Source organism: Pleurodeles waltl, chromosome 4_2 (genome assembly GCF_031143425.1).
Source record: "Pleurodeles waltl isolate 20211129_DDA chromosome 4_2, aPleWal1.hap1.20221129, whole genome shotgun sequence".
NCBI classification, from domain to species: Eukaryota; Metazoa; Chordata; class Amphibia; order Caudata; family Salamandridae; genus Pleurodeles; species Pleurodeles waltl.
Genome location: NC_090443.1, coordinates 1,051,885,979 through 1,051,899,387, shown reverse-complemented (window position 1 = coordinate 1,051,899,387; position 13,409 = coordinate 1,051,885,979). Strand labels below are relative to the sequence as shown.

The 13,409-nt window shown below is 42.5% G+C and overlaps 1 protein-coding gene across 1 annotated transcript in view; it reads left to right on the top strand.

Annotated features, from left to right (window-relative positions):
- TIMM10 (translocase of inner mitochondrial membrane 10) overlaps window positions 1-1,204 on the top strand; it is a 48,783-nt gene extending 47,579 nt beyond the window's left edge. Inside the window, exon 3 of the mRNA XM_069233054.1 lies at window positions 545-1,204. Coding sequence (XP_069089155.1) covers window positions 545-749 — 205 coding nt within the window. The 3' untranslated portion in view covers window positions 750-1,204. The remainder of the gene's footprint in view (window positions 1-544) is intronic.
- The last annotated feature ends 12,205 nt before the right edge of the window (window positions 1,205-13,409 follow it).

The window sequence follows — 13,409 nt, the reverse complement described above, 5'->3', positions numbered from 1 at the left end:
CACTCAGGCCCACTCTTGCCTGATTGGCTTGTTACTGTTGAGATCATCATCTTATCAGCTTGAGTCCTCCATTCCGTGTTTTTCTTTTCACCTCTTCTGAGCACCTCACTAGCCCCATCTCCATCAAACAGCTGGTGCTCTCTACTCCATGTCTATTGAAATGACTCCTTCCTCCATCAAACATCTGGAAAAATCTTCTTTTCATTGCCTTATTGCCCATCTCCCTTCATCAAAATATATTTCTGATCTCATCTGTTTTTGCCTTTCCCAAATTCTCCCTTTTTCCCCATATTCTTCCTTTTTTATGCCAATTCCCTATTGCCTGTATTGTTTATTACATCTGAAGTTCTCTCTTGTCTGTCTCTTCACCTCCATAAAGTTCCCCCTTTTATGGGAGTTCCTCTCTCCCGCAGTCCTGTCCTCTTTTGAACTGCAGAGTCTGTGTCCTTTCCCTGAGTGTTTTCTCAAGTAATTTCCTTTGACCCACCAAGCATTTAGTGCCTCTTTCTCACTTTTTCTGACTGCCTCTGCTCTTTCATTTCAGGATGACCAATGCCTGCCACCGGAAGTGTGTCCCGCCACACTACAAAGAAGCTGAGCTGTCCAAGGGCGAGTCTGTGTGCTTGGATCGCTGCGTGTCCAAGTATCTAGACATCCACGAGCGTATGGGCAAGAAGTTAACTGAGCTTTCCTTGCAGGACGAGGAGCTGATGAAGAAGATGCAGCAGGGGGTGACGCCGGCACAGTGACATCATGGTCTGGGGTCTCCTTCTCTCGATAACTCTACAGACTTCATGCTAATGCAGGCTACCTCTGGTCCAAGGGGTGACCCCTGAGCAGGCCCAGTTGCCCACGCTGGCTGCTTGTCTGTCCACAACAGACGCACGTTACCATATCCTTACTGGCCCAGTTTTCATTGAGGTCTCGATTAAACCAAGTGCAGTGGTAATCATTCCATCAGACATCTCCCCAGTAACGACTGGATCTTCTTTCACTGTGGACACCAGAAGTTGTCTTGTCTGGTTATCACGGAGCCCGGTCACCCTTGCCTAGTGACACACTTCCTTCATCCTGCAGGTCGTGGAGCTTACAATTTCAGTTATTGTTGTTTAATCATGAGAATTTGTATAATCTTTGAACTCTATGGTTGTTTGTCTGTAATGCCATGCCTGCTCACTGTCCTATAAAGACCACTCAACTCTGATGTGTGTACTCCTGATTTTAATAACTTTTCCATTTGCCCACAGAGGCTTGTTATTCTTTTGATGCTGCTACTCGGGCCTATTAAGACTGGTTACTCCAATGTAAAAGGACGTTCTTCCTTAAGACGGATTCCCTTCCCTCAGGGGATTTGCAGATTTCTCCCCCGTTGATAGCTTTGCCCCCCCGGCTGCCTTTCTTCTCTTTGTTTTTCTTTTTTCATATAATATCTTTGCCATTCTTAAAGGCTTTTGCAGTGTTTCCTTTATTTTTGCTATGTTTCACCTGGCCAGACTCCTACAACAGTTGTCTTCAATCTAAGGTATCTCTCCTTCTCCAAAAAATACTAGTCATTTCGTTGTAGCACACATCCCTTCTTTCCCGTACAAATTATCCCTTTTGTCACTGAAAGAAGCCTAAAAGGGGTTTAATGGTTAAAATGCACTTTGTTGGCACTCCAAGATAAACGATTACTCTTTAGTTCTGCAACTGAACCAAGATCTCTGCTCACGGGAAATCTTCCCACAAAGGGCGCGTTACAGCACTCTACATACCCTGAGCTTGCGCCAAGGCTGAGAGTAAACAGACTATCCAAGGCTGTCTGTTGCTGCCTCATTAGTCTTCTTTTCTTCCAGGCCTTGTTTGCTTCAGCAGCTTAAACACTGCTTAAGATCAGCAAGGAGTCTGAAGCCTGAGTTTGCCGTATTTAAAGGGATTGTTTGGGGATAATCCTGAAGTTCCGAGCTGGTGAGGATTGGTGTTCTGATAATTGGTGTGGAGATGGGCTAGTGTTTTAGGTATTGGGTATGGAGCTGGACTCTTTCAGACCCAAGAGACAGATTTTAATGAGAACGTAAAGATGTGGCTGTAAAGAAAATGTCGGTTAGATATTGTCACTGGGGATCAGTCCAGGTCCTGCACCCCAAAACTACACTTAAGTCAGAGGTTGAATCTGTATGTGTTTAAAAAAAAAAAAAAAAAAACATCAAAACAATCCCCAGACATGAAATTCTTACAGGATCCAGTGGTGCCCTGAGTGTCTGCAGCAGAGAAGTGCAATGATCTGAGCTTCCCCACGTAGCGCTTTCTTGCAAGCTCCTAGTGTTTTTGTACAAAGCTGCCGAGAGTGCTGCACTGCTGATTTCCTTCTATGTTTGAAAATGGTTTATTGAAAGAAATACAAGCATAACTGCATTATAAAGACTATTATATCTATCCCAGGGTACATATACATATCATCAGAAATATTACATAGTAATGGACTACTGCGTAGGCATAAAATATATATATTTTTTTAAATGAGGTCAACGAAACAATTAGCATTTAAAGAATTTAGTTTTGGGGATAAGCTAGAGGAGGAAAGCGGGATGGAAAGAATCATAAATTAGATGAAAAACAAATGAACACTTGGTTAATTGAAACCTATAATGAGACAACCTGCAGGAGAGCTAAACATAAGTCATGGTGGTTGAAAAGAGGCATTCGAAGCAGAATGGATGGCTAGTTGTCTCGACAGGAGGATGTAAATGGTGACCAAAGTATGTTTCTCTTGGTAAGAATCTGAGTAGAATGTAAATAAACTCTTTCTAATCTATGAGTACAACATAACGGATTCCATCATCTGGTGAAGTTATATTTATAGTGTCCTTCCAGGTAGAATTAATAATTTGTAAAGCGATGGCAATCAGTAAATCAACACATTTCTCAACTGTAACATTATTATGCAAAGCACCTAAAAATGAGTTTTGTCAACCAGTATATTAGTAGAACAGCTATCATGAACCATGTCCCAAACCTGTAGCCATAAATATTCTGACTTTTGGACATTCCAGAAACATATGCACAACAGTACTTATTACAGGATTAGCATTTACTATCTAATGATACTTTACATTTAAACAGGAAAGTTGGGTATAGACATAATCTGTTATAAAAGAAAAAAATATGTTTGGAGCAAGAAGGGGAATGAATCGTAGACCACCCGTGGTCCAGGTATGAATGGGGCAAGTCTGCTGAAGGTCATTCTGCCATTTTAATTCAACTGTGGGTTTTATTCAGTCTTTCGGAACTATATCCAAGCTCTTGTAAGAAGCAGTCACGTCAACAGAAGAGTTAAAAAAAATTGGGAATGCGTCTGGAGGATTTGTTTGTGAGGCTAGTGTGGAAGAAGAGAGGTGTAGGATTAACATTTTTAATTCTTATTGTAAAGCATAGTAAGACGGTATACTAAATTTCTTTTGTAGTTTATGATTTGAGGAGGTGATCATTTGTGAAAAGCTGAGCTACAGGGAGTGCAGAATTATTAGGCAAGTTGTATTTTTGAGGATTAATTTTATTATTGAACAACAACCATGTTCTCAATGAACCCAAAAAACTCATTAATATCAAAGCTGAATATTTTTGGAAGTAGTTTTTAGTTTGTTTTTAGTTTTAGCTATGTTAGGGGGATATCTGTGTGTGCAGGTGACTATTACTGTGCATAATTATTAGGCAACTTAACAAAAAAAAATATATACCCATTTCAATTATTTATTATTACCAGTGAAACCAATATAACATCTCAACATTCACAAATATACATTTCTGACATTCAAAAACAAAACTAAAACAAATCAGTGACCAATATAGCCACCTTTCTTTGCAAGGACACTCAAAAGCCTGCCATCCATGGATTCTGTCAGTGTTTTGATCTGTTCACCATCAACATTGCGTGCAGCAGCAACCACAGCCTCCCAGACACTGTTCAGAGAGGTGTACTGTTTTCCCTCCTTGTGAATCTCACATTTGATGATGGACCACAGGTTCTCAATGGGGTTCAGATCAGGTGAACAAGGAGGCCATGTCATTAGATTTCCTTCTTTTATACCCTTTCTTGCCAGCCACGCTGTGGAGTACTTGGACGCGTGTGATGGAGCATTGTCCTGCATGAAAATCATGTTTTTCTTGAAGGATGCAGACTTCTTCCTGTACCACTGCTTGAAGAAGGTGTCTTCCAGGAACTGGCAGTAGGACTGGGAGTTGAGCTTGACTCCATCCTCAACCCGAAAAGGCCCCACAAGCTCATCTTTGATGATACCAGCCCAAACCAGTACTCCACCTCCACCTTGCTGGCGTCTGAGTTGGACTGGAGCTCTCTGCCCTTTACCAATCCAGCCACGGGCCCATCCATCTGGCCCATCAAGACTCACTCTCATTTCATCAGTCCATAAAACCTTAGAAAAATCAGTCTTGAGATATTTCTTGGCCCAGTCTTGACGTTTCAGCTTGTGTGTCTTGTTCAGTGGTGGTCGTCTTTCAGCCTTTCTTACCTTGGCCATGTCTCTGAGTATTGCACACCTTGTGCTTTTGGGCACTCCAGTGATGTTGCAGCTCTGAAATATGGCCAAACTGGTGGCAAGTGGCATCGTGGCAGCTGCACGCTTGACTTTTCTCAGTTCATGGGCAGTTATTTTGCGCCTTGGTTTTTCCACACGCTTCTTGCGACCCTGTTGACTATTTTGAATGAAACGCTTGATTGTTCGATGATCACGCTTCAGAAGCTTTGCAATTTTAAGAGTGCTGCATCCCTCTGCAAGATATCTCACTATTTTTTACTTTTCTGAGCCTGTCAAGTCCTTCTTTTGACCCATTTTGCCAAAGGAAAGGAAGTTGCCTAATAATTATGCACACCTGATATAGGGTGTTGATGTCATTAGACCACACCCCTTCTCATTACAGAGATGCACATCACCTAATATGCTTAATTGGTAGTAGGCTTTCGAGCCTATACAGCTTGGAGTAAGACAACATGCATAAAGAGGATGATGTGGTCAAAATACTCATTTGCCTAATAATTCTGCACTCCCTGTATAGTTTATATTTGTCTTTGTGAATCCCGTCTTTCCAGATGAGCATACCATATGGGAGAAAATCTTAAATTTCCTGGAGGTAGGTGCATGCAACTAAGTAAGCATTTGGCTAGGTATAATGAAAGTGTGATTGTAGGGGAAAGAATTAGGGTGCTTTTAGATGTAAACTATATCTCGAAATGAAAAGTGAGCAAGCAAGTGATATTTGGAAAATTAAGAAAATGTACACCACGGAAGTCTTTGGGTTGTTGGAGCCTACACAATCCTATACATGCTTTCCTTTTATGTTTCTCGAGAACTGACTGAAGCAAATCATTTATTTTTCTAAAAATAGATCTAAAGCAAGCATAAAACGTAAGGGAGATAGTGGGCATCCTTGTCTAGTGCCTCTGTGCAAATGAAAGTACAGGGATTGTCAACCATTAACGAAGATGGAAGTGGTAGGTTCTGACTATAGCAAACTAACATATTTAGGAATTTGAGAGTTGTAACCGTGCCATTGCAGTATGCAGAACACAAAATCCAAATGCACACGGTCAGAGGCTTTTTTTGGCATGAAGTGTGATAACTGCATGTGGGTCGTGACATCTGGATGCCTGTTGAATGATTTTTCAAAAAAGTTCTAGAACTATCATTAATATATCTACCCTTCACAAATCCGTATTGTTGTATTCCAGTTAAATCAGGCATGACTCGATTAATGCGAAGATCTTGCAGTCTATGTTAATCAGGAAGATGGGCCTGTTATTTCCACATAGAGAGGGGCCTTTACCTTTCTTCGGGATTAAGCAGAGCATAGCCTGGCCACATGTGCATTGTGCAGTGTTTAAGGAAGCGTTGAATTAATAACAGTCTTGGGATTAATATTTGAGAGAAGTGGAAATAAAACTCAACAGAAAATCTGTCTGGTCCACGGGCCTTATTGTTGAGAAACTTAGTAACGGCTGCCTGAACCTCGGCAATTGATAAGTCCATTTTAAAGAGGAAAGGTCAACTGGGTGGGTTGCATTTTTAAGTGTAATATTTAAAAAATCCTTCCAGAGCATGTGGCTGTGGGTTGTTGTGTAGTGAATATATAGTTGTTTATAATACTTCATGAAACATTCCCAATTTTTCGAATCAGTGCAGTATTTGTTACCAGAACTGTTGAAGATATCATCTATTTTAGATTTTTTTTTTCTAATTTGTCAACATTTTACCAGATTTTTTGCGGCCTCCCTAAAACTTTGCATTGACTTTTAGTAAGGATCCACTTGCTTGCTCAATAGAATTTTTGCCAAAATCTAATTTGGCTTTGGTTAGGCCGTCTAGTGTCTTTGCCATTGGAGGGCAAATATTTGTGTTCAAGAAGATTTTTTTTTTCTTTCTAACATGGATGTTTCTTCTTTGAGTGAGGTACTTTTTTTTTTTTTTTTTAATGTACACGCGACATCGTCAATAATAATACTTTGGCAGTTGCTTTAAATACATCCCAATTCAAATTCATTGCCGAGTCAGCAGTAAGATTAAGCTCAAAGAATTCCAGACTAACTTTTCAGGTATTTCAACAAAAATGGGTTAAAAATATGCAGTCTATCCTTGAGCTGGAGTGATGCACAGATGAAAAACAAAATGTGAATTTCATAACATCAGGGTTAAAAGTTCACCAAGCACTGCTTATCCCCACGAGAGTATTGAGTTTTTAAAAGAGCGTTGCATTTTTGTTTTAGAAATATGTTACGCTTGGGAACGTCTGCCAATGAAAGGATCTATCAGTTCATTACAGTCTTATCCCACTATAAGATTTTCAGTTCAACAAGAGTAATAGATTGGAGACATTTTCTCAGAATTGAACATCCACACCTGTGGAACCGTAAACATTGTAAATTGACTGAATATTCTTAATAACAACCACCTACCATCATCATTGATAACAGCGGATTCAATACCAAGAGATCAGGATTTGTGAGAATAAATATTACACCAATTTTACTATGTTGTGTGGGGGAACAAAACACTTGACCAATCCAATTATTTTGGAGAGAAATAATATCCTTTTCCTTAGGAAGCATTTCTTGTAACTGGGCAAGCTGGCATTTTAGCTTAGATAAATGAGTGAGTTATTTCTGAAATTTAATTGGGTTTCTAAGACCTTCGACATTCAATTAAACAAAATGTATAGTACTCATAATAAACAATCAAGTAAAACATAGCACATATTACATTTAAATAAACAACTTTAAAATGTGAGGGAGAAAATGTGGAGGGCTACAATTCTTGCAAAAAATAAGGCTATAAAAAAAATTAAGGGCATGAAGCGAAAGTCATAACATAGCAAAATAAGAGAAAGAAAATGGCAAAGAGGAGTTAAGGAGAAGAGAAAAAAAAGAGAAAGAAGAGATGAAAAGGGGGGAAATATAGTCCCCATGATTAAAAAAAAATGTCAGAAAGCCATATGACTTTAACCATAAAATGTATTCAAGAAAAAGTGAGAACAGTACGTGTGGGAGGATGTGGGGCACAAAACATTTCAGAGGCCATCCTCAAGCAGCCCCGGCACATAGAAAAAGAGTAAGAAGAGAGAAAATTAGAAGAAGATAAAGTATGTAAAAATTAAAACTATGGATCGTATCAAGCAAGACGCATAAGTAAAGGGGCGATAAACACTAACCGATACTGGGTAGGACAATGTGCACATGGTGAGATGAGGGGAAAGACATAAGGACATGGAAGCACAGAGCACATCAATCCGCATGTCACAGGGGCCAGACAAGGTACCTATAAGGATAAAAGAAAAAGTTAAACGTCAAAAAATAATGAATGAGGAACAATGATAACCAAGTCTTGCTAAGATCCATCTCCTCTCCTTTGTGGAAGTGGAGGATGTCCTCCCCCCCCCCCCCCCCCAAAGTCCTCTGGGTTGTCAAAAGTGTAATGTTTGTCTTTGTAAGTGACCTTGAAGAAACCAGGGTGGTTGAGTCCTAATCTGCCATTCATAGATCGTAGAGTTAGGGGCAAATCCAAAAGCTTTATTTGTCTATTAGCAGTTGATTGGGCAACATCTTGAGTAAAGAATATCTTGTGACCAGAGAATTTGTTTTCATTATTTTGCAGCTGAGAGGATTGTCATAAGATCAGAGTACTCTAGGAAGAAGGGGATGATACCTCCTGGAAGGTTGAAATTTGTCTTGGAATTAGAGATATACCCAACCCTGTGGGCTTGTATGTTGAGTTCAGAAACATTGTGTAGTCCAACAATTTGGGGGATAGAAATATTTAGAAATGCTATCATATTGGAGCCTTCTGCACCTTCAAGAATCCCATAAATTCTCAGGTTATTCCATCTGTTGCGGTTTTCTAAGTCCTTAGTTTTTTAAGAAGAAGAACTTCTTTAGACAACGAGTCCACGTTGGCCCCTACATCCTGAGCATCACTACTTCTCTGTTCGACAGATCAAATTCTAGATTCCAAGGTTGATCATTTTTCTTTAGTTCGTTTAACAGCGTCAGTCGCCTCCACCACAAAAGGCTTTAAATTCTTAATTTCAACCATAATATCCTCCAGCGTTAGAAACCTGATTACCCATTCTGAAGGAGTCAAGGTGACTTGTTCCTCAAGAAAAGAACATTGAAAAAAGATATATATCCAACGTAAATGTTTTTCGAACTTGTCAATAAGATCTGTACATCAGCTTAAACAGAAGAGGTTAGTCGAGAACTGCTGCAACACCTGTAGACAGCTGTGAGTGAGAAGCCACAGCAGCAGTGCAGCATGACATAAGATGTATGCACTGAAACATATTTCCACAAGGCAGCATTGCAAACCAAGAGTTCCAGTCGAAAGGCTTCTTAAAAAATACAGCGTTCAAAAAGAAGCCATGTAGAAGAATGCAGGACCAGGTAAATGTGGTATGCGCCAAATTCAAAATGGCAGGTGCAATGGTGCAGCGTGAGAAGCGGCAGCATTCGAGGAAAAGTGTCATTAAAGACTGCGAGGAGTCAAACAAAACTCATCTAGCTGCTCTCTCACTACTCTGACATCAGCACCACATGCTTGAATGTGACGGGGCAGGAAGAGCCACAGAAAATCTCCTAATGTTGCCCAGGGCAGCTGGAGAGCCACGGACTTGCGGTCATCTTGTGGACATCCTGCGCTCTTCGCTTTACTCTGTTGATTTCTGGAGCAATCACAAGAACATCCAATCATAAAGCTGCAGATCTTTTACAGTATGAACTCAGCATCTAATGGTGTGGTTCAGAATACGATTTTGTTTTTCATACACCGTGTTCAAGCGTTGTCAAAACTTCTAGTTTGCATTTTGAATTCTAAGCCAGACGAGTTAGTTACCCTTGCCTCTCTATGTTATCAGCAGCTCGATAGCAAGGTGCTAAGTAGCAGGGCATGCTGAAAAACAGCAGCAGCTCTTTTTCTCTCTTGCTGATGGTTGTGCTGAATTGCAGGAGTAGAGCCTGGCAGCAGGAAGGAAAAGAGCCACAGGGAATGCTGAGAGGCAGCAGTTGCTCTGCTCAAGATCCAACAACATGATCAATTAAGAAATGCTGAAGTATTTTGATGCTGACTTTGGAAAAACTTCAGCCATCTTGTGGTTAAGCAGTCTCCATCTGCAAATGGACTTGCAAAAAGGGCAGCCACCTTAAGGTCAGGCTAAAATAACTTAGACAAATGTCTGATACATTGGGTAAAAAAACAAAAAGATTGGTTCATTGTAGGAAGTTGGCTCTGTATATACTAACTCAAAGTGAGAAATAGTGTGCACAGATTCCAAGGGTTCCCTTTAGAGGTTGATAGTGGCAAAATTAGATAATTCTAATGCTCTATTTTGTGGTAGTGTGGTCGAGCAGTAGGCTTATCAGAGGGTAGTATTAAGCATTTGTTGTACACACACAGGCAATAAATGAGGAACACACACTCTAAGACTTGACTCCAGGCCAATAGTTTTTACATAGAAAAATATATTTTCTTCATTTTAGAGCCACAAGATTTGAAGTAAATACATAAAATGCAAGGTACTCCACACAGGTATGTAAGGAACTTTGGTACTTTGAATTAAAGCAGTAGTACACACAGTATAGGTTAAAATGGCAATAAGCTATTTTAAAAGTGGACACAGTGCAAAAATCAACAGTTCCTGGGGGAGGTAAGTATGGTAAAGTTTCTGAGGTAAGTAAAGCACTGACAAGTTCAGTCTCCTGGACATAGACAGCCCACTGTTGGGGTTCAAGGCAACCCCAAAGTCAACGCACCAGCAACATAGGGCCTGTCACATGCAGAGGTCAAAGCAGGGCCCAAAACACATAGGCGACTATGGAGAACTTAGGCGATGCAGGCAGGGCACGGGGGCTTCTCGGGCTGGCTAGGTACCAACTGGGCAAGGCAGAGGGCCGCCTGATGGTCACTTCTGCACAGGAGGTTGGTTCCTCTCGGTCCTGGGGGCTGCGGGTGCAGTGCTTGGTCCAAGCGTCAGATTCTTTGTTCCAAGCAGTCGCAGTCAGGGGGAGCCTCTGGATCCTCTCTGCAGGTGTCGTTAGGGGGGGTCGTTTCAGGTTACTCTCGAGGTCGCAGTCACCTGGGAGTCCTCTCTGGAGTGTTGGTTCTCTGGAGCTCGAGCCGGGGGCGTCGGGTGCAGTGTCTGAAGTCTCACGCTTACGGTGGGAAGAGTGAGTTCTTTAAAAGTTGCTTCAAGTTTGCAAAAATTTTGCTGTTGGTGAACAGTGCTGCTGTTCTCTGGAGTTTCTTGGTCCTTCGGTTCAGGGAATTCCTCTGAGTTCAGAGGTCTCTGGTCCCTGTCGGATGTGTCGCTGTGCAGGTTCTTTGAGTCTGGAGACAGGCTGGTAGGGCTGGGGCCAAGTCAGTTGTCATCTCCATCGTCTCTGCAGGGCTTTCAGGTCAGCAGTCCTCCTCCTTGGTGTAAGTTGCAGGAATCTAATTTCCTGGGTTCTGGGTCACCCCTAAATACTGAATTTAGGGGTGTGTTTAGGTCAGGGGGCAGTAGCCAATGTATACTGTCCTGGAGGGTGGCTACACCCTCTTTGTGCCTCCTCCTTGAGGGGAGGGGGGCCCATCCCTAATTCTATTGGGGGAATCCTCCAATCTCAAGATGGAGGATTTCTAAAGGCAGGGGTCACCTCAGCTCAGGACACCTTAGGGGCTGTCCTGACTGGTTGGTGACTCCTCCTTGTTTTTCTCATTATCCTCTCCTACCTTGGCGCCAAAAGTGGGTGCAGTGGCCGGAGGGGCGGACATCTCCACTAGCTGGGATGCCCTGGGGTGCTGTAACAAAAGGCATGAGCCTTTGAGGTTCACTGCCAGGTGTTACAGTTCCTGCAGGGGGAGGTGAGAAGCACCTCCACCGAGTACAGGCTTTGTTCCTGGCCACAGAGTGACAAAGGCACTCACCCCATGTGGCCAGAAACTTGTCTGGTTGTGGCAGGCTGGCAGAAGCTGGTCAGCCTAGCACTAGGAGTGGGACTGTTAGTCAGGGGGCATCTCTAAGATGCCCTCTGGGTGCTTTTTTCAATAAATCCCACACTGGCATCAGTGTGCATTTATTGTGCTGAGAAGTTTGATACCAAACTTCCCAGATTTCAGTGTAGCCATTATGGAACTGTGGAATTCGTGTTTGACAAACTCCCAGACCATATACTCTTTATGGCTACCCTGCACTTACAATGTCTAAGGTTTTGCTCAGACACTGTAGGGGCATAGTTCTCATGCACATATGCCCTCACCTGTGGTATAGTGCACCCTGCCATAGGGCTGTAAGGCCTGCTAGAGGGGTGACTTACCTATGCCACAGGGGAGGTTGGCATGGCACTCTGAGGGGAGTGCCATGTCGACGTAGTCATTTTCTCCCCACCAGCACACATAAGCTGTGAGGTAGTGTGCATGTGCTGAGTGAAGGGTCCCCGGGATGGTATAAGACATGCTGCAGCCCTTAGAGACCTTCCCTGGTATCAGGGCCCTTGGTACCAGAGGTACCATTTACAAGGGACTTATCTGTGTGCAAGGGCTGTGCCAATTGTGGTAACAAAGGTACAGTTTAGGGAAAGAACACTGGTGCTGGGGCCTGGTTAGCAGGGTCCCAGCACACTTTAAATCATAACTGGCGTCAACAAAAGGCAAAAAGTCAAGAGGTAATTGTGCCAAGGAAGGCATTTCCTTACATTCATGTATTAGATAAATAAATGTGACAAAGTCTGAATATTGATGTTCAATCTCAGTCTTGAACACCATGAAACTTGATGAAGGTTCCATTGTGTACAGAGCTCAGTGTGCTTGACCCCTTGTGTAGTGGAAGCCAAGCTGCAATACTCTAATTCTTTGAGGCTTTCTTTAGAATGTGGAAGGGCTGAGTTTGTCACTACTTGTAGAGCAGAAGATACACATACTTTAAGTCTAGTCTTCTCCATGTCTGACTCGAATGGGATAATCTTAGGGTTCACCTGACCAGCAGGGTGACTGCGCACTGGTGAATACATTGTACTATTTGTCTGGACCAGGTGCTTGTGGACTGCCTGTTCCAATGGTCTCTTATTAATGTGGTTCTAGGTAATATCATCACAGCAACCCTGTGACAACAGGAAGTCCTTTCCGTGTGACCCAGCCTAGATTCATCTGTGGCAGATGGACAGTGATTGCAGATGGCCCTTTTCACACTTTTTCATCTAATTCTGTAAAATATCAAGATTTCACCTCCGGTCTAATTGTGCCCATGTCCCCCGATGTTTTGCATTCAGTCCATTTTACCTTTCTGTCTGCCTGATAACTGATGTTTAGAGCTCAAAATGGTCTGCTTGATTGGAGAGAAATCAAAGGTTGATGTAGGCAATTTTAGGGGAGAGGTTTCAATGGTGACTAATCCTGCTTCTCTTCCCCTTGCTCCCATATAGGTTTTCTGCTTTTAGGATTTTTGTCTTGGCAAACAACCATCTTGCTGCACAACTCCTACATCCAGCAAGTGGCTTTAGGAAAACATTAGTTAGGCTGTAGGGGATTCCATGAGTGTGGCAGTCAAAATTCAACCAGTGCTCAACTGTACGTTTGGGGTGCTTATCTTAAGCGGGCGATGTGGTCACAGTACAGCCACCCTCATCGTAGGGCTCCAGATCTCATGTTGGAACAACAGTGTTGAGGAGGAGGAGGAAGAGTTGGAGGAGGAGGACTTAGAGGATTTATAGGAGGAAGAGTTGGAGGAGTTAAAGGAGGAGGAGGAAGAGGAGGAGTTAGAAGAGGAGGAGGAGGAGTTAGAAGAGGAGGAGTTAGAGGAGGGGGGAGGAGTTAAAGGAGTTGGAGGAGGAAAAGTTAGAGGAGGAGGAGGAGTTGGAGGAGGAGGAGAAGGAGGAGTTATAGGAGAAGGGGGAG